Below are 25,401 nucleotides of genomic sequence, written 5' to 3' on the forward strand. Positions count from 1 at the left end.
AAAGTCCAGCCAAAGTGATGACTATGGCTCCTCCATAGATACAGCACAGAGAGTGAGTGTAGTCACCAGGTGATAATAAAAAAAATAAATAAAAAAAAAAGGAAATCTAATGCAGCTGCCCAATTCAAGGGCCAATCAGCTACAAGATCTGTCATTTTTTGTTCATGGTTTTAGATGCGCTTTATTTGAATACGATCACAGTGGGGTCATAGCATATTGAACAGGCAAGCGGTAAGCGTGGTCCCACACAATCTTTTTCCCAAACATCTGCAAACCAGTAAAACACGAGCTACATATACTGTATTTTGGTATGGAAAAAAAAAAAATTACCCTTTCAAAGTTTTTTTTTTTTCTAAATTCGTTATGGCTAGCAGAGAAAGTGCTTAATAACATAAAATAATCTGTAACCAGATTCAGCATTCGAAACCACATGGTAATAAAATTCGACGTTTTTTCCTTTTTTACAAAGGGATCCAAATGACTTAGAAATATTGCCTGGAAAATCGAAGGTTTCTTTTCATAGTAAAGTTTTTTTTATCAAATTCGCAAAAGAGTCCTCTTGCGCAGCTGACTTTTTTTTTTTTAAGTTCAGCCATAAAAGTTCCACTAAATTGAAAGAATTCTACCAGGAGGTGAAAGAAAAATGACGGAATGTCCGTTTACTTATCATGCATGCGCGTCAAAAATAAATAAATAAATATATTTACAGAGTAATTGAAAAAAAAAAAAAAAAACATTCACAAAAAAAAAATGCTACGGCGTGACTTAACCAGAGGACAGGGTTGGGTTTTTTTTTTTTTTTGTCTGCCATGCGTTAGCATTTGCTGGAGTTATCGAAAGGAGACAGCAAGGTCCCAAAAAAACCCTGACTGAAGGTCACGCAAACCAGTTCAGGTCAAAGCTCTCAATGACAGCAATTTCCGAAACAGAATGAACACAGCTGTGGATGGGCAAGCTCGAGCCGCATAGCCAACAAATACCGTTATTATTAACACGTCTATAGAAAGTAATGCAAAGGATGAGAGAAATGTGCTGAATCTTTTGTACCAGCGCAAGGCACTCCGGAATAACCCCCCGACGCTGCTGCTGGAGACACCTAGAGCTCCCATCCCGTGTTGCAGAGCTCTCCAGCAGCCAAGAGGTTAAACCAAGTTGGCAATGTAAAAAAAAAAAAAAAACTCAAAAAGGGATCTTCCTATGTAGAAAAAGTGAAATCTCCCTAAAAAAAAAAAAATTAAAAATGTCCTGCTGAACTATTTGCATGCCTTTCCTATTAAGAAAAAAAAAATTCAAGCTTTCTCGCTCACAAATGCAAAAGGTGATTGATGGAAAACGAAACGATGGGTTGAAGAATGTGGTTTGGCTTGTTAAGATTTTTTTTTCCTGTCATTTTGCAGGTAAAAAAAAAAAAAGAAAAAGGAAAAGTTAAATCGAACCACCTTTTTAGTTGATGACCCTCCCCTCCCCCCCCCCCCCCCCCCAACATTTTCACGTTTGAAAGGCAAGTGCAGGATGAGGCCGATGGTAAGAATTTTTTATGTTTTCGCCAAGACATGGGAATCCGCTGGGCTTCAGTTGATTTGGCGACATGCATCGAATGTCCACTTGGTGGCCCCGCCGAAGATCTCAATGTTGGTTTCTGCCCAGCTGATGACGTTACCGGTCAGCGCTTTGTTACTGCACGTCGCCAGGTTGTAGACTTCTCCCACCGTCAGCTTTCTGTCCCACATGTTGAAATGAGCGAGCTCGCCAACGAAAGCCTGGGTGGCATCGAACCCGCCTCCTAGCGTGTCCTTCAAAAGGGAAAAAGATCAGTTTATCAACGTTGTCTGCCATGGAAACAATTTAACTTCCACATGGGACACGGAATATGCGGGGGTCTATTTATAACGAAAATATGCATAGCTATTCGTCCAGCGAATCTTCATGTACATTCGTTCTGTGCAAATAAAAAAAAAAAAAGAGTCCTCCGTCCTTTCCCAAATTCAACTTCTCAGTCCCCCCCCTTTCAAATCAGAGTCCTTCGTTTTTCCCCCACCCTTTCACATCTTACCTTCCTTGGCAGTGAGGGGGAGCAGGCCTAACCAGAGGCAGACTTCAGTCCCCTTCTAGATGCCAGGGCATCTGGATTAGCATCATACACAGGGGCCGTTTTTAAAGCAGGGCAAAAGGAGCAGCTTCCCTGGGCCCTGTCATTGTTGTGGGGCCCAAAGCAGCTTCCTCATACTTGCTAACTATCCCACTTTATATTTCCTTGTCCCTTGACGTTTTGGTCCTGTGCTGTGTCCCAATATCTCAGTGTGAAGTGCTGCTACTAATGCTGCCCAGCTCTGCCCTATTGTTGTGTACAGATGACTTACCTGCAGACCCTGGGCCAGATTCTCAAAAGAGATACGACGGTGTATCTCAAGATACACCGTCATATCTCTGTTTTTGGCCCCGGGTATCTATGCGTCTGATTCTTAGAATCATTTACGCATAGATACGGCGTAGATCCGACAGGTGTAAGTCACTTACACCGTCGGATCTTAGATGTAATTCCACGCTGGCCGCTAGATGGCGTTTACGACGATTTCTCATTTGTCTATGCAAATGAGCCTGATACGCCGATTCCCGAACGTTTTTGCGCCGCCTGGTCGTCGTTTACGTTGTTTCCGTAAGCGTAAACTTACCCCTGCTATATGAGGGGTAAGTTTACGAAGGTCCGTCGTTTGCCATGATAAGTATGGCGTCGGGTCAGCGTCGTCTTTTTCCATTGTTTATGTCGTTTTACTAAGTCGTTCGCGAATAGGACTTTACGTCAATGACGCTCACGTCGGCTTCATTGACGTTTTCCGTCGTGAGCTGGAGCATGCGCACTGGGCTATTTTTACGGCCGGCGCATGCGCAGTTCGATCGGCGCGGGGGCGCGCTTAATTTAAATACAAGACGCTCCCTTTAAATTACGCGGCCATACGCCGGGCCATTTACACTACGCCGCCGCAAATTACGGAGCAAGAATACGGCACTTGCTCCAGTAAGTTGTGGCGGCGTAGTGTAAATGGCTTACACTACGCCGCCGCGGATTCTATGTGAATCTACCCCCCTGTGTTTACATGTAAATAACCTACATTCATATGTAAATAGCAGGAGCATTAATATGTAAATATCGGTATTCATATGTAAATAACTGAGGTCGACGGCATTCATATGTAAATAAAGGCGGTATTCATATGTATATCATGCCCCTCTACAATTAGTGAGCAGTATTACTGTACAGTAATCTCTAGCAACCAATCAACAAGAAGAAATCGTGTGCTGTAACCTCTAGCAACTAATCAGTGAGCCGTAATGTGTGCTGTAACCTCTAGCAACCAGTCAGTAAGTGGTAATGATATGCTGTAACTTCTGGCAACCAATCGCAATCACTGCCTGATCTGATACAGTAAGCTGATTTTAAGTCTAGCTGAAATTTATTGTACGTCTCAGAGCAGGTGGAGAGCAAAATAGCATGGGGGGGGGGGGGGCAAGATTTTTTTTGCCCAGGGTCCAATCAACATTAAAGACGGCCCCCGATCTTACATTTCCATGCAAAGATACAAGACGCATTACAGCACCCATGATAACTCCAGGTGGCACCCCAGTTGAGCAAAGCTGATTTAGGATATTCTCTTCTGAACAAATGTTCTCTTAATATGGGGAGTAATAAAATACCACAATATGGCCACCAGATGGCGCTGATGAGGATAGGAAATATAACAAGATACAATGTAACAAATCTAGAGAACTTTGGAGGGAATTAGAATGCATATAACTATTGGCTTCCTTTTTTTTTTGCTAATTCCCTGTAGCTTTCTCTAGACTCTGTGCTTTTCATATGCTCCTGTTCAGCTCAGTCCGGTGACCATCATGGGGTATTTTACTACTGTCCATAATAAAAGAGAAACCAAAACTAACAATAATACCCCTGAATACACCTTTGCAAAGGAAATGAAAATGCGCTGCTGCCAGAATCAGACCTGCTTCCCGATTGGCCAGGAGGAGGATCAATGTTGCAATAGCGAATATTTATTTATTTCGTAATAAAAAAAAAAACATTTGTTGAGAAGAGAAAATAGCCTAAAGAACATTTTTTTGCTCAATTTATGCAGAACGAAGGTGCAAATAATGTGTTTTATAAAAGCAATGTAATCAAAGCTGCAAAATGTGTTTCTGTGCGGGTTTAGCAAATTCCTTCAAAGCAAGTCACTCTCTGACTCTTAGCAAGGAGAATGCATATCCAGCCCTACACTGCCAGTATAGTTCCGGCCCAACATCACCTGCCCGGGAGGTTGGAACAAGTGGTGCAGGACCTGTGCATTGTTTCTCAGGTAAGTAACACTGATCCTGTGGACCACCAAGGTGACTACTTTGGCTACAAAATGTAATAATTGCTACAAATTGTAACCGTTAGGATCCATGCGTTACTCAAATGTACCTGTATTTGAGGAAACACATTCCACTGACCACCAATATTTGAGAAGGCACATCCCACTGACCACCAATAATTGAGGAGGCACATCCTACTGGTCACCAACATTTGTGGAGGCACACACCACTGACCGCTAACATCTGAGGAAGCACACAACACTAACCACCAACAATTCAGGAGGCACACAACACCGACCACCAAGATCTGAGGAGACAAATCCCACTGACCACCAACATTTGAGGAGGCACACAGCACTGACCACCAACATTTGAGGAGGCACACAGCACTGACCACCAACATTTGAGGAAGCACACAACACCGACCACCAAGATTTGAGGAGACAAATCTAACTGACCACCAACATTTGAGGAGGCACACAGCACTGACCACCAACATTTGAGGAAGCACACAACACTGACCACCAACATTTGAGGAGGCACACACCACTGACCACCAACATTTGAGGAAGCACACACCACTGACCACCAACATTTGAGGAGGCACATCCCACTGACCATCAACATTTGAGGAAGCACACAACACTGACCACCAACATTTGAGGAGGCACATCCCACTGACCATCAACATTTGAGGAGGCACACACCACTGACCACCGACATTTTAGGGGGAGAACAACACTGACCATCAACATTTCAGAGGGCACACAGCACTGGGCCACCAACATCTGAGTAGACACACAACACTGACTACCATTTGAGGAGGTACACACCACTAACCACTGACATTTGAGGAGGCACTCAGCACAGACCACCAACATCTGAGGCGACACACAGCACAGACCACCAACATTTAAGGAGCCACAAACCACTGACCACCAACATTTGAGGAGGCACACACCTCTGACCACCAACATTTGAAGAGGCACACAACACTGACTACCAACATTTAAGGAGGCACACAGCACTGACCACCAACATTTGAGCAGACACACAGCATTGACCATCAACATTGAGGGGACACACACCACTGACCACCAACAATTGAGGAGTCACACAGCACTGACCACCAACTTTTGAGAGGACACACACCACTGACCATCAATATTTCAGAGAGCCCATTCCACTGACCACCAACATTTGAGGAGGCACAAACCACTGACCACCAACATTTGAGGAGGCACAAACCACTGACCACCAAACATTTGAGGAGGCACCCATCACTGACATTTGAGGAGGCACATACCACTGACCACCATTTGAGGAGGCACACAACACTGTCTATCAACATTTCAGAGGGCACACAGCACTGACCTCCAACATCTGAGTAGACACACAACACTGACCACCATTTGAGGAGGCACACACCACTAACCACTGACATTTGAGGAGGCGCACAGCACTGACCACTGACATTTGAGGAGGCACACAGCACTGACCACCAGCATCTGAGGAGACACACAGTACAGACCACCAACTTTGAAGGAGCCACAAACCACTGACCACCAACATTTGAGGAGGCACACAGCACTGACCAGTCCAGCAAAATTTGAGGAGACACAGCACTGACCACCAACATCTGCATGAATTGTTTTATATACTTAAAATTATTGCATAAAACTCTTTAAGTTTATGGGAAAGCAGGAAAACAGTCATTGTCATAAAAACATGTTTGTAATCTGGGACTTGTACAGCAAAGTAGATACAAATTTAAGGTTTTCTAACGCATTTACCTGTTCCTGTCCCAGCACCAGCACTCCCTGATGTTTGATAGGGTGGTAGGGTGCCAAGTTTTCCCCATTTCCTCGAAGTACGCCATCTTGGTATGCTTCCCACACACCGTCACGTGTTGTCCAGGCAATGCAGATATGATGCCATTTGCCATCATTAATTACAAAAGGTAATTTTGCTACCTGTTAAAAAAAAAAAAAGAAGAGACTCAAATTATCTGGAACATGGACTGCCCCCAGCAGATGCTTTTCTGGGCACCTAATATTGCTGTGACTTAATGAGGATCTACAGGAAAGGTCAGGTACCAGTCAGTGTAGAACCTGTTATGAAGGAACACACTACTGAATACAGTACTGATCAATGATCTGTGTTCATCCTGAAACATTCCCCAGAATATGCAGTTTGTACATCATGCCCTTCCAGCATGTTTGAAGGCACCCTATGTGTAATTCAGGGACTAATAAAGGATGGTTTACGGTAGGGCTTAATCCAAAATTTCACACAGCGCTGAGCTGCTGAGTCGCTGCTCGGAGAGGGAATGAAGGGGATCTGAGCTGCTGAGTCACTGCTAGGAGAGGGAAGTAGGGGGAGCTGAGCTGCTTAGTCACTGCTAGGAGAGGGAAGTCGGGGGAGCTGAGCTGCTTAGTCACTCCTAGGAGAGGGAAGGAGGGGGAGCTGAGCTGCTTAGTCACTGCTAGGAGAAGGAAAAAGGGGGAGCTGAGCTGCTTAGTCACTGCTAGGAGAAGGAAGAAGGGGGAGCTGAGCTGCTTAGTCACTGCTAGGAGAAGGAAGAAGGGGGAGCTGAGCTGCTTAGTCACTGCTAGGAGAAGGGAGAAGGGGGAGCTGAGCTGCTTAGTCACTGCTAGGAGAAGGAAGAAGGGGGAGCTGAGCTGCTTAGTCACTGCTAGAAGAGGGAAGGAGCTGGAGGTGAGCTGCTTAGTCACTGCCAGGAGAGGGAATTAGGGGGAGCTGAGCTGCTTAGTCACTGCTAGGAGAGGTAGGAGGGGGGGCTGAGCTGCTTATTCACTGCTAGGAGAAGGAAGGAGGGGAGCTGTGTTTCTGGGTCACTTCTAGGAGAGGGAAGGGGGAGCTGAGCTTCTGAGTCACTGCTAGGAGAGGGAAGGAGAGGAGCTGAGCTGCTGGGTCACTGCTAGGAGAGGAAAGGCATGGAGCTGAGGAAACAAATCCTCCTACTTAAGTTGTACCTGTTTTTCTGCAGTCTTCTCTTCTCTACAGCTGGTTCAAAGTCCAGAATTTTTTAAGTTTGACTAAGCATTCCGAAAAAAGGGGGAGGGGAGCTGAAGTTACGCTGAGTAGAGCTGGTTGGAGGGAAGAGACACACTCCCTTTCATACAGCACACAGGAACAGAGCTGAGACTGTCAATCAGCTGAAGTTCCCTCCCCAGTCACCTTTTATCTCTTGGTGTCAGGAAAACTTGTCAAAAGTGACTCATGCAGAGGAAGGAGGCAGCAGACAGAAATGACACTTAGTGCTCTGGAGTGAGACAAGTACACACTATAGAGGCATATGCTTTGTTCGTATTTTATGTCAGAGTTTTACAATTATTATTATTTTAAGAATCCTTTTTTTAACAGTGCCTGTGGCTACAGAGGTCAATAAGGACTTGATTTACAGCTGATTTATGGTTTCTTATAAACAGGTTAATTCTTTAATGACCACAGCCTGGCCATATGTTCACTTCAAGCACCTCTTTGCCTAAAACCTTCCCGAACCCCCCTAAATCGAGAAATGAAGACCGATGATTTTATTACCTTGTCGTTGATTAATATTTCCATTGGATTATTCCCCCACTCAATGAGCACCAGCTCGTTGGCTTGGCCTGGCACCGCATATGAAAACGGAGTCCCCACCCCCGGGGAGGCGTTGGATTTGAGCCACATGCACACAGTGAAGGCGTACATTTCCGGGAGGCTCTTCTTTACTTTGGCATACATGTAGTTTGTCCTCAAGGGGAAAGTGAGCTGGAATTTGTCGGCAGGCCGGTTCTCCTTTTGACCTAAAGAGATGGAGAAGACAAGCAAAGTTCATTTTCCGGAGGCGTTAGGCTGAGATTTAAACACAAGCCTAACCTGTGACTTCTACACCGGATTATTGAAGGCAAAAAAATCTCTCCTAATCCCAGTGGAGTAATAATGATCATTTGGCACCTCTACCGAGATAATACTCAAGAGTACGTCTTTCCATAATCTGTCCCTAAGCAGGATTGTCTTAGGGTTAGCTGGAATGAAATGGTAGGAAAAAGCCCAGGTATCACCTGTCATTGCAGGTGCCGCGCCCGACGTCTCTGCGCAAAAGACTTTCCATGACCCGAGCCAATAGACTGTGGGGCAGATTCAGGTACCTTTGCGCAGTTTTTACAGAGGCGCAGGGCAACGTTTTTGCCCTGCGCCCCCTGCAAATTTTATGCGCTACCCGCGATTCACGGAGCAGTAGCTCCGTAAATTGCGTGGGCGCTCCAGCAAAATGCCCGGCGTAAGCGCGTGCAATTTAAATGATCCTGTAGGGGGCGGGAATCATTTAAATTAGGCACGTTCCCGCGCCGAACGTAGAGCGCATGCTCCGTCGGGAAACTTTACCGACGTGCATTGCGGCAAATGACGTCGCAAGGACGTCATTTGCTTCAAAGTGAACGTGAATGGCGTCCAGCGCCATTCACAATTCACTTACGCGAACTACGTAAAGTTCAAATTTCGCGACGCGGGAACGACGAGTATACGTAACATTGGCTGCCCCTGCTATTAGCAGGGGCAGCCTTACGCGAAAACCGCCGTACGCAAACAACGTAAACTGCGTACGCAAGGCTTGCGTAACGTTGTGAATCGGCGTTAGTATGCAATTTGCATACTATACGCTGAGCACAACGGGAACGCCACCTAGCGGCCATCGCAAGAATGCAGCCTAAGATATGCGGGCATAAGAGCCTTATGCCACACATATCTTAGGCTGCAGTCGGCGTAACGAGGTTCCTGAATCAGGAGCATTCGTTACGCCGGCGCAAGTAAGCAATTGCGCTGCGTAACTATGGTTACGCAGGCGCAATTGCTCTCTGAATCTGGGCCTGTGTGTTGATCTGAATGACGATCGATTAGCGCTGCTAATGTTTGTATTTGCCTTTTGGAAGTTCGAGCATATGGGGCAGATCCACAAAAGAATTACACCGGCGTATCTATTGATACGCCGCGTCATTTTAAAGTTCCCGTGTCGTATCTTTGTTTTGCATCTACAAAACAAGATACGACGGCATCTGGGATCGATCCGACAGGCGTACGTCTTATTACGCCGTCGGATCTTAGGTGCATTTTTTTGCGGGTGCCGCTAGGTGGCGTTTCCGTCGAATTCCGCGTCGAGTATGCAAGTTAGCTAGTAACGGCGATCCACGAACGTACGTCCGGCCGGCGCATTTTTTTACGTCGTTTGCGTTCGGCTTTTTCCGGCGTATAGTTACCCCTGCTATTATGAGGCTTACTCAATGTTAAGTATGGCCGTCGTTCCCGCGTCAAATTTTGAATTTTTTGCGTAAGTCGTTCGCGAATAGGGATTTGCGTAAAATGACATCACCGTCGTAAGCACTGGCGTGTTCTGGTTTAATTTCGACGTCGGGTCACAACGTATTTACATAAAACACGCCCCCATCGCATCCATTTGAATTCCGCGCCCTTACGCCGCCAAAGATACACTACGCCGTCGTAACTTACGGCGCAAATTCTTTGAGGATTCGAAAAAAATAAAAAAGTTACGGCGGCGTAGTGTATCTTAGATACGCTACGCCCGGCGGAGAGAAGTGCCGATCTACGTGGATCTGCCCCCATGTGTGTAATAGAGTGTTGCATGCTTCCCATGTGGCCTTGGTTCCATCCATCCTTGGCTAAGCTGCACCTTCACCCCCAGCACCCATAGGTGCACATTAGGCTGTGCACCCCAAAGCTCAAACACACGTGTGTGTGTGTGTGTGTTTCTACATATACCGTATATACTCGAGTATAAGCCGACCCGAATATAAGCCGAGGCACCTAATTTTACCACAAAAAAATGGGAAAACTTATTGACTCGAGTATAAGCCAAGGGTGTCTATCTGCATGCCTCACTGTGCCTCACTTTGCCTCACTGTGTCCATGCCTCACTGTGCCCATGCCTCACTGTGCCCATGCCTCACTGTGCCCATGACTAGACTGACGTTTAACATGGAAGTCTATAGAAGGGGTGCCCGGCTTTAAAAAAAATCGGTGCTCCCCAGCCATAGGTCCCCCAGACAACAAACTTTGCAAACTTGTAGAGGAAGAGTGGGGCTACATGTGTGCCCGGTACCGGGTCCACAAAGTCTGGGAGATCAGGTGCAAAAAGGTGACTCGAGCATAAGCCAATGGACATAGTGAGGCATGGGCACAGTGAGGCATGGGCACAGTGAGGCATGGACACAGTGAGGCATGGGCACAGTGAGGCATGGACACAGTGAGGCATGGGCACAGTGAGGCATGGGCACAGTGAGGCATGGACACAGTGAGGCATGGACAAAGTGAAGTATGGACATAGTGAGGCATGGGCACAGTGAGGCATGGACACAGTGAGGTATGAACATAGTGAGGCATGGACACAGTGAGCCAAAGTGAGGCTTACAGATGGACACCCTAGGCTTATACTCGAGTCAATACGTTTTCACATTTTTTTCTGGTAAAATTAGGTGCCTCGGCTTATATTCGGGTCGGCTTATACTCGGGTATATACGGTATATGATTCTCATTATTATTTGTAAGCACCGTAAAAATCCCTATGTCCTTCCCATTTGATCCAGCCAAAAACAGTTGTGGCGTTCTACACACTTTTACAGTGGAACCTCAGATTGCGAGTAACGTGGTTAATAAGCGTTTCGCAATACGAGCGCTGTATTTAAAAAAAAACTGACTCGGTTTGCGAGTGTTGTCTCGCAAAATGAGCAGAATTCAAGCCGTGTAATACCGTGTTTGGCCTGAGGTGGGGGGGGGGGAAGCCGGAGCCAAGCAAAGCCTCTGGCGCCCATCGGAGCCATTCGGAAAATCACGGAAATACTCTATTCCCGAGCCTTTCCGAGGTGTCCTCGGCCCTTTCTGAGTGTTTACGAGGCTTACCTGCCCCCCCCCCCGCCTCTGGCCGCATGCGGTATTGCATGCTATTGAAGCCAATGCAAAACAAATTATTTTTCGTTTCCATTGACTTCAATGGGTAAACTCGCTTTGATATGCGAGTACTTTGGATTACGAGCATTCTCCTAGATCGGATTATGCTCAATGTTTCCACTGTATTACATTTTGCTTGAGTAGTTGCAAGCTTATCTGTTTAATTTAGGACCCTCAGCATTGTTAACGTATCAGAGGTCCTGCTGCCGGATTAAAGGGAACCTGACGCAGCGCTAAATATGGAAGCTGCCGCGGCTGACCGCCTTCTGGAAACGCGAATTACTTACTGTCTTTCTCATTTAATGGCTTCAATAAGTCACTGACCTGGAAATCTGACCTCACTGGCTGCATACTTGTTCCAGATCGGTTCCAGCGGATTAGTATTTGCAGAAGGTGGTCAGTAATGGTTAAAACCCAACTGATCTTATCATTTTATTACTAAAATGCAATCGGGCTGAATAAACCGAACCAGGTGTGTTATTTGTATGTATGCTGCAGCCATTTTCCTGTGTCACTGGAGGGAAGACTGGAGGGATAATCTATGATCTGAATCCCCCAAACCAACATCGTTGTCACCAATCGCAATCAAACTGCAGCATAAAAACACAGGCCCAGATTCTCGTAGATGGGCGTAAAACTCCGCGGGCGTAACATATCTCATTTACGTTACGCCGCCGCAAGTTTTACAGGCAAGTGCTTTATTCACAAAGAACTTGCCTGTAAAGTTGCGGCGGTGTAGCGTAAATCACCCGGCGCAAGCCCGCCTAATTCAAATCAGCCGGGTAGGGGGCGTGAAGCATTTAAATTAAGCACGTTCCCGCGCCGAACGTACTGCGCATGCGCCGTCCGAAAAAATATCCCAGGGTGCACTGCTCCAAATGACATCATTGGTTTCGACGTGAACGTAAATGGCGTCCAGCCCCATTCACGGATGACTTACGCAAACAACGTAAATTTACAAATTTTGACGCGGGAACGACGGCCATACTTAACATTAGTTGCCCCTCATATAGCAGGGGCAACTTTACGCAACGCAAACCTGACATAAACGTCGTAACTTCACTGCGTCGACCGCGCGTACGTTCGGGAATTCGCGTATCTAGCTAATTTGCATACTGGACGGGGAAAACGACGGAGGCGACACCTAGCGGCCAAAAAAAATTATTACATTTAAGATCCGACGGCGTAAGAGCCTTACGCCTGTCGGATCTAATGGATATCTATGCGTAACTGATTCTAAGAATCAGTCGCATAGATACGACGGCCCAGATTAGGACTTACGCCGGCGTACATTGCGTTGCGCCGTCGTAAGCCCTTTGAGAATCTGGGCCACAACATCACTATGACATCATCCTAAGAAAAGTTTCAAAAATTCTGTAACTTCCCCAGATATGTCACTAGGAGGCGCCATAACCCAGCCCCAGCCAAGGCTGCATTTCGCATTAGTAAGGAAAGCTCTGGTTATTTCTTACAGCGATATAAAACAACAAATTGCAAACACTGATCATTATTCCGATGGCATATCGTGGCAGGCGGCTTCAATAGAGCCAGCTACATAGAAAAACTGAGGTCTGGATGGGGGGGGGGGGGATGTTAATGCTGAGAGAGCTAAATCCTTCGTAGGTCACCTCGACCGACATGTACAGATGTCTGCAATGTGAATGCACTCTCTAGTTCTGTGCAGGTAGCAATACACAGAGGCATTCAATGTGGGCCAAGGCTAAGAGCTCTGAAATGAATTCCACCCTGACTATTCATGTTATGTAACTGCAACACAGAATCCGACCTGCAAGCCTGTTATATAGCAGAGAGACAGCACACAGCAAGAAGATAAAGAGAATAGAGGGGGGTAAGGGGGTGAAAAGAGGTAGAGGAGAGAGGGAGCTGAGAGGAGAGGAGAGAGGGAGATGGGAGGAGGATATGAGAGCAGAGGGAGAGATGAGAGGAGGGGAGAGAGGGAGATAGGGGGAGAGGAGCAGAGAGGAGAGAAAAGAAGAGAGTGAGAGGAGAGGGGAAGAGAGTAGAGACTGAGCTGGGAGGATAGAAGAGGAGAGCTGAGAGGAGAGAGGAAGATTGGAGGAGAGGAGCGGAGAGGCGAGAAAAGAAAAGAAGAGAAGAGAGGGAGCTGGGAGGAGAGGAGAGAGGGAGCTGAGAGGAGAGGATAAAGGGAGATGGGAGGAGAGAAAAGAAGAGAGAGAGAGAGGAGAGGGGAGGAGAGAGGGAGATGGGAGGAGAGGAGAAAGGGAGATGGGAGAAAAGGAGTGTAGAGGAGAGAAAAGAAGAGAGGGAAATGAGAGGAGAGAGAGAGGAAAGGAGAGATGGAGGGGAGAGAACAGGAGAGGAAAGAGGGAAAAGAGAAAAAAAAATTGTCAGATGGAGGGAAGAGGAGAGGAAAGGAAAGGAAAGGTGAGAGGGAGCTGAGCGAAGGAGAGAGGAGAGGAGAAGAGAAGAGAGAAAAGAGAAGAGAGGAGAAGAAAAGAGAAGAGATTTGGGGGGGGGGGAGAATAGAAAATAAGAGACAGAGGGGAGAGGAGAGGAGAGAATAGGAAAGAGGGAGATGAGAGGAGAGATAGGAAGGGAGAGATGGAGAGAAGAGAAGAGAAGAAGAGAGAAAAAGAGAGATAGAGGGGAGAGGAGAGGAAAGGAAAGGTGAGAGGGAGATAAGAGAGAGGAAAGGAGGGGAGAAAAGAATAGAGATGAAAGGAGAGAGGGGAGCGGGGGAGGGGGAGGAGAGAAAAGAAGAGACAGAGGGGAGAGGAAGGGAAAGATGGAGATAAGAGAAGAGAACAGGAGAGGACAGGAGAGAAGAGAGAAAAGGAGAGATAGAGGGGAGAGGAAAGGAAAGGTGAGAGGGAGATAAGAGAGAGGAAAGAAGGGGAGAGAAGAATAGAGATGAGGGGAGTGAGAGGAGGAAAGAGCAAGGGAAAGGAGAGAGGGAGATGAGAGGAGAAGAGAGAAAGAGAGAGGCGAGACAGAGATGAGAAGAGAATAGGCAGCGGGGGGGGGGGGGGAGAGGAGAAAAGAGAAAAGAAGAGATGGAGGGGAGAGGAGATGGAGAGAAGAGGAGAGAAAAGGAGAAAGGGAGATGAGACGAGAGAGAGGAAAGTAGAGGGGGGGGAGAAAAGGAGAGGACAGGAGAGAAGAGGAGACGAGAGAAAGGGTGAGATGGAAGGGGGAGGAGAGGAAAAGAAGGGTGAGAGGAAGATGAGAGACAGAGATGACAGAGCGGAGAGAAGAGAAGAGAAGAGAAGGATAGGATGGGAATGGAAAGGAGAGAGGAGAAGAGGGACAGGGGAGAGGAGATAAAAGATGAAAGGAGAGAGGGGAGAAAGAGAGGTGGAGAGAGGAGAGAAAAGGAGAGACTGAGGGGAAAGGAGAGAGGAGAGAGAGAGAACAGAAGACATGGGAGACAAAAAGTGGGACGAGAGAAAGGAGAGAAGAGAGAAAAATGAATTGAATGAATGAAAAGTCAAATTGGAAGATTGGGTTTGTGAGAGGAAAGGAGAGAGAGGAGAGGAGTGAGGAGAGAGAGGAGATTAAGGAAGAGGAGAGAAAGAGAAATGGGAGGAGAGGAAATAAGTGGAATAGGAAAGAGAACAGAGGTGATGAGTTGGAGGGGATTGAGGAGGGGACAGGCGTTGGAGGGGAAGAGAGTGGAGAGGGGAGTAGAACAAAAAGAAGAGAAGGGAGGGGAAAAAATACGTTATTGCAGAAAGAGAGAGTGGAGGGAAGGAGAGGAGAAAGTAGGGAAAGAAGAGAGGAGGGAGGTGAGGAAAGTAAGAAGAAGAGGTAAGGGACAGTGGTGAGAGGGAGGAGAGGAAAGGAAAAGAGAGAAGAGGTAAGAAGGGGATGAATGGGACAGAGAAGAGGTAAGAAGGGGATGAATGGGAGAGAGAAGAGGTAAGAAGGGGATGAATGGGAGAGAGAAGAGGTAAGAAGGGGATGAATGGGAGAGAGAAGAGGTAAGAAGGGGATGAATGGGAGAGAGAAGAGGTAAGAAGGGGATGAATGGGAGAGAGAAGAGGTAAGAAGGGGATGAATGGGAGAGAGAAGGGTAAGAAGGGGATGAATGGGAGAGAGAAGAGGTAAGAAGGGGATGAATGGGAGAGAGAAGGGTAAGAAGGGGATGAATGGGAGAGAGAAGAGGTAAGAAGGGGATGAATGGGAGAGAGAAGAGGTAAGAAGGGGATGAATGGGAGAGATAAGAGGGAAGAAGGGGTGCGGCGGGTAAAGAAAGGGAAAGGGAGGGAGATGAGAATAGAGGGTAGGGAGCGGTTTGATAAGGAAATAGAGGAAGAACAAAAGAGGGAGAAATAAAGAAAAGGGTGGAGGGGGAGATTTTCTTGCGTTATGTTCTTAAACAGAAGCTGCAGATGCCTGAATCACACCACAGACTGAAAATCCTATAAATACAAATCCTTCAAACACAGAATATAATATGCGGCTGATTACTGAGGCGGTACAATTGCACAATGTATGGGGTTGTGACGTTCTTCGCAGGCAATGTTGTGGAATACGGGGAGATGTTGTTGGGCGCACATACACAGGCAGACTCTGGCTGCAATCACATTGTACCCTCAGCGTGTTCTGCGCACCTTTTTCCAGGTCGGTGATCCTCTGCTGTAGAGAGGTGAGGGCATTCTCTATTTTGCCCCTCAGCTCTGTCTCGTTCTTCACGTTGACCTTCCCTTCTTCTAGGTTGTTGACTCTGGACAGGACTTGCTTCTCCAAGTCGTCTATTTTGGTCTGCAACAAATCTTTCAGACTGCTGGCTTGAACCGACGAGTTCCCTCTGCTGTATTGCTGCAAAGGGGCAGGGGAAAGGGGGGGAGGGGGGGGGGACATGTTACGCCGTCGGTTAAGTGGCTTGTCACAAACATTACTAAACATTCGACTTTCTCAATTAAACCCATGATTAGCAGCTTATTGACTTAGGTAACCATGTGGATGATTGTTGAGGCTTCATCTCTGGATAAGTAAAGCCTCAGGCTGGTATTTCAAGGGCAGCCAGGCATTGAGCATTAATAATAATCAGACCAAAATCACATCGGAATTTCCGACGGAGTAAAAGAGAACGATAGGGCGTACACACGGTCGGAATTTCTGTCTGACTTTTTCCATCGGAAATTCCGATCGTGTGTACAGGGCAAAAAGTTACATAAAGCAAAAAGCATCAACATGCATGCTTGTCAATTCTGGGGTAGATTCACAAAAGAGATACAACGTAGTATCTCTGCGTCCGGCCGGTCGTATCTATGCGCCTGATTCATAGAATCAGTTTTGCATAGATTTCTATTAGATCCAACCGGCATAAGTCTCTTACGCCGTCGGATCGTAACTGCATATTTCCGCTGGCCGCTAGGGGGCGTGTACGCTGATTTACACCTAGAATATGTAAATCAGCTAGATATGCGAATTCACGAACGTACGCCCGGCCGACACAGTACAGTTACGCCGTTTACGTTAGGCTTTTCCCGGCGTAAAGTTACCCCTGCTATATGAGGCGTATATGCGGAGTACCAATGTTAAGTATGGCCGTCGTTCCCGCAACGAAATTTGAAAAATTTACGTCGTTTGCGTAAGTCGTCCGTGAATGGGGCTGGACGTAATTTACGTTCACGTCGAAACCAATACGTCCTTGCAGCGTACTTTGGAGCAATGCACACTGGGAAATTCCACGGACGGCGCATGCGCATTCGTGAAAAACGTCAATCACGTCGGGTCAGGGTTAATTTACATAACACACGTCCACCTCTTCACAATTTTAATTAGGCGGGCTTACGCCGGCCTATTTACGCTACGCCGCCGCAAATTTCTTTTGAGAATACGGCACTTGCCTGTAAAAGTTGTGGAGGCGTAACGTAAATAGGATACGTTATGCCCGCACAAAAATACGCCATTCTACGTGAATCTACCATCAAGTGTACACATTTCTGAGCTCAGCAGGCAACCCCCGGTGACCGACTGGTAAAACCCAACAAGGGTGATCAACTCTTCTTCCAAGGTTGGTCACTGCTGAGATCGCGGGTGACCATTTCCCGATCCCACTGCAATCGCTCAGATTGGGATTTCGGGAAGCAGTTGTATCCTGTCTATGGGCACCCACCTTAGATTAGCCAAGAGGAACTCCAAACCACCACAAGTGTATGCAGAGGGCGCTTGGCGCAATCCTAATGCCAAAGAGAAATGGTGATGTTCCACCAATGCCGAGTTTTTCCAAGGAAAATTCTCTTAACCCCTTCACTACCAATCTGCCACAATCTGAAGGCTGGTCAACCAATGTCACATTTCCTGCCATCCAGAAGACACGTCTGTCTTGGGGATTGACTCTTGGCAGCTGGTTGACGGCACCATGATTATCGCCATCAATGCAGTCAGAACAATTGTTCCGTTTTCTAATGTTAACGGGAATAGGTGAATGTACTGCTGAGAAACATTTTATTCACCAACACGCTCTCTTCTGATTATACCACCAACTTTACAATCATCCCTGCTTAAGATACTCGCTGCTTCACACACTCGGGGACTCCAAAAAAAGGAACAAATACCGCACCAGTAAGTTACCACAATGAGTTAACAAGAACAGAATCATGCATCAATCTCCATAGCTGGGTCTCGCTTTTCTGCATGTCCCAAACCCCACTATCTCCCGCATCCTCTTCATGTCCCACACTCAGGGCCACTGATAGGGGGGACCACCAGTCCTCCTGTAGGGGGCCCGGGCACACAGGAGGGCCCAGACAGCAGAGGGAATCTTTTCTGCATGTCCCAAACCCCCACTATCTCCAGCACCCTCTTCATGTCCGACACCCAGGGCCACTGATAGGGGGAGACCACCAATCCTCCTGTAGGGGGGCTGGGCACACTGGAGGGCCCAGATAGCAGAGGGAATCTTTTCTGCATGTCCCAAACACCCACTATCTCCCGCATCCTCTTCATGTCCCACACTCAGGGCCACTGATAGGGGGGACCACCAGTCCTCCTGTAGGGGGCCCGGGCACACAGGAGGGCCCAGACAGCAGAGGGAATCTTTTCTGCATGTCCCAAACCCCCACTATCTCCAGCACCCTCTTCATGTCCGACACCCAGGGCCACTGATAGGGGGAGACCACCAATCCTCCTGTAGGGGGGCTGGGCACACTGGAGGGCCCAGATAGCAGAGGGAATCTTTTCTGCATGTCCCAAACACCCACTATCTCCCGCATCCTCTTCATGTCCCACACTCAGGGCCACTGATAGGGGGGGGACCACCAGTCCTCCTGTAGGGGGCCCGGGCACACAGGAGGGCCCAGACAGCAGAGGGAATCTTTTCTGCATGTCCCAAACCCCCACTATATCCCGCATTCCTCTTCATGTCCCACACCCAAGGCCACTGATAGGGGGAGACTGCAAGTCCTCCTGTAGGGGGGCCAGGCACACAGGGGGGCCCAGACAGCAGAGGGAATATTTTCTTCATGTCCCAAACCCCCACTATCTCCTGCACCCTCTTCATGTCCCACACCCAGGGCCACTGATAGGGGGGGTCACCAGTCCTCCTGTAGGGGGCCCAGGTACACAGGGGGGCCCAGACAGCAGCAGAGGGAATTGGTGTGGTCGGACAGAGTGGCAATTACAGAAGGATGCCCTGTGCACTTCTCTGCAGCAGATGAAAGACAGTTGCTCTCCCTCCTGCCAACTTTCAGCTGCTGCACGGAGAGACATAGACACTGGTCATTGTTTCTGTAATTGCTTCCCCCACACACTGATTCCCTTCCCTGTTCTGCCCGCTTCTGATCCCCCCTGTGTACCCCCCTGTCACGGTGCTGCCTCCCCCCCCTCACCCTACCCACAGTTTTACTGTTCCGTAAAAAAAATAACAAATTGTAAAGAAAACAAAAAAAAAATTATTCTAAAATCAAAGAATTTCAAAAAATGTAAAGATTTTTTGAAAAATTATATATTTTTTTTAAAGTTTAAAGAATGTAAAAAATGTTTGTGTCCGCTAATAATGGTTTTAGTGTATTTTTTTGTGAAAATATTAATTTGCTATATTGGGGGGGGGGGGGGTTGGCTGTCAGGTAGCCGTGATTTCTAACAGCAGCATTACCCACACCCAGCTGTCTCCTTCACCATCTCCTGCACCCTCTTTATGTCCCACACCCAGCCATGAAGGTCCCTTTAACCATGTCCCGTACCATGAAGGTCCCCTTAACCATGTCCCATACCCCCTTCCTGTCCCAAAGTCACCCTCCATGTCCCACAGCAAGCCATGTCCCAGGTCTCCTTTACTGTCCCAAATTCCCCAACCATGTCCCACACCCAGCCATGAAGGTCCCTTTTACCATGTTCTGTACCCCCTTCCTGTCCCACAGCCACCCTCTATGTCCCACATCTAGCCATTTCTCAGGTCTCCTTCACCATGTCCCAAATCCTCCAACCATGTCCCACACACAGCCATATCCCAGGTATACATCACCATATCTCCCCCAGTGTCCCAAATCCTCCTACATCGACACCATGTCAAAAAGCCAGCCATTTTTCAGGTCTCCTTTACCATGTCCCACCCCCCCTCTCCCCAAAAGGTCCTGCAGCCAGCCATGTCCTCCTTCCTTGTCCTACACCCCCTCATCCAGCCATAGTCCACACACCCTCGCTATGTCTCACGTCTGCTCCATGTTTCGCCACCCCCATTATGTCCTGCACCCAGCCATGTCCCACTACCCCATTATAACCTGCACCCAGCCATGTCCCACTACCCTATTATGTCCTTCACCCAGCCATGTCCCACTACCCATGATAACCTGCACCCAGCCATGTCCCACTACCCTATTATGTCCTTCACCCAGCCATGTCCCACTACCCCATTATGTCCTTCACCCAGCCAAGTCCCACTTCCCCTCATTATGTCATACACCCAACCGTGTCTCACCACCCCCATTATGTCTTGCACCCAGCCATATCCCAATAGAGAAGGGCAGCACACAACCCCCCTATTACAATCTCTGCACACCTGTTCCCCAATGTCTGATTGAATACTTATTTCCATGCATTCTATTGACCATACAAGCCATGAGCCATCCCATCCCTACCCATACCTACCTCCAGGTATTCTACTGACCATACAAGCCATGAGCCATCCCATCCCTACCCATGCCTACCTCCAGGTATTTTACTGACCATACAAGCCATGAGCCACCCCTACCCATCCCTACCTCCAGGTATTTTACTGACCATACAAGCCATGAGCCATCCCACCCCTACCCATCCCTACCTCCAGGTATTCTACTGACCATACAAGCCATGAGCCACCCCTACCTATCTCTACCTCCAGGTATTCTACTGACCATACAAGCCATGAGCCACCCCTACCTCCAGGTATTCCACTGACCATACAAGCCATGAGCCACCCCTACCCATCCCTACCTCCAGGTATTTTACTGACCATACAAGCCATAAGCCATCCCATCCCTACCCATCCCTACCTCCAGGTATTCTACTGACCATACAAGCCATGAGCCATCCCATCCCTACCTCCAGGTATTCTACTGACCATACAAGCTATGAGCCATCCCTACCCATCCCTACCTCCAGGTATTCTACTGACCATACAAGCCATGAGCCATCCCATCCCTACCGATCCCTACCTCCAGGTATTTTACTGGTAATACAAGCCATAAGCCACCCCTACCCATCCCTACCTCCAGGTATTCTACTGACCATACAAGCCATGAGCCACCCCTACCCATCCCTACCTCCAGGTATTCTACTGACCATACAAGCCATGAGCCATCCCTACCCATCCCTACCTCCAGGTTCTCCAGCCTGGTCTTCAGGCTTTGTAGGGTCTGTCCCAGCTGGGTAAGGGTCTCAGCAGTGGGGGTCCTGGACAGGTCTCCCATGGTGTTTTTGGGGGTCCCAGTCTCCTTCTTCTTGGATCCAGGGGCTGCCCCTGTCTTGGGCTCATTGGAGGGCACCTCCAGCACTGTCTGCCCCTCACACCTGGCCAGCTTGCCAGTCAAGTCCCTGATGGTGTCCTTCTGATTGATGATGGTCTCCTTCTGCTGGAGGACCGTCTCTCGCAGCTGCAGGATGGTGGTCTTCAGGTCCTCGGTGGGACCACTGTTCTGCATGGAGGAGGTGCACATGTCCATGTCTAGAGGCACTGAGGTGCAGATGAACCTGGTCTGGGGGAAATTCTGGGCAGATCCTCGCAGGAAGAAGAAGCAGAGGAGGAGGCTCCTCCAGCAGGCTCCGGTGATCATGGCTTCTCCGTGTCCAGCACTGATGGGCTCACTCTGGGTGCGGAACAATCGTCCTCCTGACTTCAGCACCAGGAACTGTCCGCTGAGCAACTGTCACTGCAGCGCAGGCAGCCGCTTATATAGAGGAGGGAGGGAGCAGAGCAGGCTCAGGAATCCCTCCCTGGCTGAGTTTTACACAGGCTGACTGTACAAAGGGGGGTTCAGAGGGAAGAGGGGGCTCCCCCCTGCATCACACACAGGGGGGAAATTCTCACACAATACCCCATTGTACTGCCACCAGCAATCTGCTGCACCAAGGGGGGGCTGAGGACCAATCAGGAAGGGGATGGAGTAAGTGTGTAGGAAAAAGAGTTCTGGGCTACCCTCCCCTGCCATGGTAAGTGCCCAGCAAAGATGGTGGGAGGAGGGGAAAACCTCAGGGTATCCCCCAATCCCAGCAAGGGGGGGCTGCTGCAGGTCTGTCATTATTCTGGAAAAGCCCCAAAGGTTTTAATGGGCTGTGTGACTGCAGCGATGCGTACTGCAGGCGGGGGGCTCATTCGCTGGCAGCGTGCGATTAGAAGACGTCAGCGCAGTCGCTGGCAGGGAACCCACCTGGAAAATTGGAGAATTTACATTTATTATAGGAATTAATAGAGTGCAGACAATTTACACACACTGTACACTCACAGCAGTCCCTGTTCTCAGGAGCTTACAATCTAAGGTCCCTATTAAATTAGACCATTAATTTCAGGTATTAATGTAGTGCCTACAATGTAACAGAGATGTTTGTACATCAGTCCCTGTTCTCAGGAGCTTACAATCTACAGCTCCTATCAAATTAAATCATTTATTTCAGGTATTAATGTAGTGCCAATAATGTTATAGAGCTTTATGTACACCAGTCCCTGCCCTCAGGAGCTTACAATCTAAGGTCCCTATAAAATTAAATAATTAATTTCAGGAATTAATGTAGTGCCAACAATGTAACATAGCTTTATGCACATGAGTCCCTGCCCATAGGAGCTTACAATCTAAGGCCCCTATACAATTAGACCATTTATTTCAGGTATTAATGTACTGCCTACAATGTAACAGAGCTTACATCAGTCCCTGCCCCCAGGAGCTTACAATCTAAGGTCCCTATAAAATTAGACCATTTATTTCAGGTATTAATGTACTGCCTACAATGTAACAGAGCTTACGTCAGTCCCTGCCCCCAGGAGCTTACAATCTAGGGTCTTTATAAAATGAAAGTATTTATTTCAGGAATGAATGTAGGGCCAGATTCTCGTACCTGCGGCGCAGCATAACGTAACCCGTTTATGTTACACCGCCGCAAGTTTTCAGTCTAAGTGCCCGATCCACAAAGCACTTACCTGGAAATTTGCAGCGGTGTATCGTAAACACGTCCGGCGCAAGGCGGGCCAATTCAAATGGGGCGGGTACCATTTAAATTAGGCGCGCTCCCGCGCCGGACGTACTGCGCATGCTCCGGTCGCAAGTTTCCCGACGTGCTTTGCGCGAAATTTCGACGCGCCGACGTGTTGAGAATCGCGACGTGCGTAACGTACTTACGCCGGGAAAACAAAAAAATTCAAAAGCGACGCGGGAAAGACGGGCATACTTTAACATGGTGGAGTAATTTTACACCATGTTAATAGCAGCCCTATCTTTGCGACGGGAATCTAAAACTTGCGACGACGTAACGACGGGAAAAACCTTCGTGGATCGCCGTAACTGCTAATTTGCATACCCGACGCTGGTTTACGACGCGAACTCCCCCCAGCGGCGGCCGAAGTATTGCATCCTAGGATCCGACGGTGTAATTCAATTACACCTGTCGGATCTTAGGGCTAGCTATGCGTAACTGATTCTATGAATCAGCCGCATAGATAGAACGGCCCTAAAACAGAGATACGACGGCGTATCAGGAGATACGCCGTTGTATCTCTTTTGTGAATCTGGCCCGTAGTGTCTACAATGTAACAGAGCTTGATGTACATCAGTCCCTGCCTTCAGGAGCTTACAATCCATAAGGTCCCTATAAAATAAAACCATTTATTTCAGGTATTAATGTAGTGTCTACAATGTAACAGAGCTTTCATCAGTCCCTGCCCTCAGGAGCTTACAGTCTAAGCTCCCTATAAAATTAGACCACAGTGCCTACAATGTAACAGAGCTTTATGTACATCAGTCCCTGTCCTCAAGAGCTTACAATCTAAGGTCCCTGAAAAAATTAAATAATTTATTTCAAGAATTTTTAATGTAGTGCCAACAATGTAACAGAGCTTTATGTGTATCCATCACTCTCAGTGCCATCATGGGGCCCCCAATTTCGGGGCAGCGTGGGCTCAAGGACCAGCTGCTTTGGAGGAAAGTGCAGGGCCCCCCCCCCCCATGCAGCTGGGGCCCCTGGGCAGTGCCCAGGTGTGCCCTCTCATTAAGACAGCCCTGTTTAGACTATTTATTTCAGGTATTTATCAGCCCCTTCTCTTTCTGAATGAACATTGTGAGTGATCGGTAGTGTGTGTTTGAGCTTTGGGGTGCACACCCTAATGCAATAGGCTGCGCACACCTATGGGTGTAAGCTGTAAAAGTTGATGCTTGGAAGCAGGGCTGGACTGGGACAAAAATTTGGCCCTGGACTTCATCCAGACTGGCCCACTTTGACAGGTCTCTCCCATGGCGGCCGGACAACTCTCGCAGCCCCGCCGGCCACCCTCCCCCTTCACTAGCCACTAGCCGTTCTACTTTATTAGAGTAGGACGGCTGGTACTGGTACTCTTATAGGCAGTACCAGTGGGGAAGCTAGACATTATTTCACCCGGGGGAAAGAATCAGTTTGGTGCCCCCCCCTTATGGGACAAGATTAGGCAGAAGTGAGAAACTCCCAGGCCATAGCTGTTGAGTCAGCTGTCTGTCCCCTCCCCCATTCTTCTCTGTCGTCCCCCCTGCTCCTTTGGTCCTCCCCCTGCTTCTTTGTCCCCCCCAGGTGAGCGATGCGGGAAGGGAGAGACAGAGGAGCGGAGGGGGGCGGTGGTCCGCTGTTACTGAAGCCGGCCCACTGAGCCATCGGCCCACCGGGAAACTCCCTGTAGTCCCAAAGGCCAGTCCATCCCTGCTTGGAAGAACGGCCAGCAGTGTCAGTCTGTCCTAACCCCTGTAACTGTCACTTTTGCTGGACAGCTTGGTCTGCATGTAAATGTGGGGACAAATTCAGTTCTAAAAACACGTGGAATAAAAAAGGAAAACTGTTGATCTACCAGAATATATTTTTGCTATACTGATCCTTTAACCCTTTCACTGCTACTGACATATAGCACATGGATGTCAGTGGGCAATGCCGATCCTAACCTCCCTGGGGCCCTAAGCAAAATGACATGTCACATTAAAGTTAAGAAGTGGGGAGGGGGCGCATGTCACTTAAAATATTAAAGTTGAGAAGCGGGGGGAGGGGGTTGACATCTTACATTAAAGTGAGAAGCGGGGGGTGCTGACTTCTTGCCTCTTTTTCAGAAAACATATACTGTTTTAGGTTTTTAAAGGCATTGTAAAGGAATTTAAAAACATATATATATATATATATATATATATATCTTATACTTACCTGCTCTGTGTAATGGTTTTGCACCTGCTGGCGCTCCTGGCTCCGCCCCCTGCTGGGTGCTCCCATAGCACGCCAATTTCTATGGGGACACTCAATCTTGAGCTGTGCTCTGTGTGTCCATTGACATACAGAACGTAGCTCGGCCCCAGCTCCCTCCTCACAGGCTGTGATTGAGAGCAGCAGGAGCCAATGACTCGCACTGCTGCCTCCATGTCCGGTGAGGAGAGAGAGGGAGGGAGAGGAAGAGAGAGAAAGGTGGAG

General features: G+C 48.2%; 1 protein-coding gene across 1 annotated transcript; it reads right to left on the minus strand.

Annotated features, from left to right (window-relative positions):
• Positions 1-1,484: 1,484 nt before the first annotated feature.
• NPTX1 (neuronal pentraxin 1) lies at positions 1,485-21,627 on the minus strand. The gene is made up of 5 exons (XM_040330940.1): positions 21,096-21,627; positions 15,906-16,113; positions 7,912-8,156; positions 6,141-6,320; positions 1,485-1,793 (listed from the first exon to the last, which is right to left on the minus strand). Exons 1-5 carry the CDS (start codon positions 21,549-21,551, stop codon positions 1,572-1,574), a joined length of 1,311 nt encoding a protein of 436 aa, XP_040186874.1. The 5' UTR covers positions 21,552-21,627; the 3' UTR covers positions 1,485-1,571.
• Between the last annotated feature and the right edge of the window lie 3,774 nt (positions 21,628-25,401).

The sequence above is a fragment of the Rana temporaria genome, chromosome 12 (genome assembly GCF_905171775.1).
Source record: "Rana temporaria chromosome 12, aRanTem1.1, whole genome shotgun sequence".
NCBI lineage: Eukaryota > Metazoa > Chordata > Amphibia > Anura > Ranidae > Rana > Rana temporaria.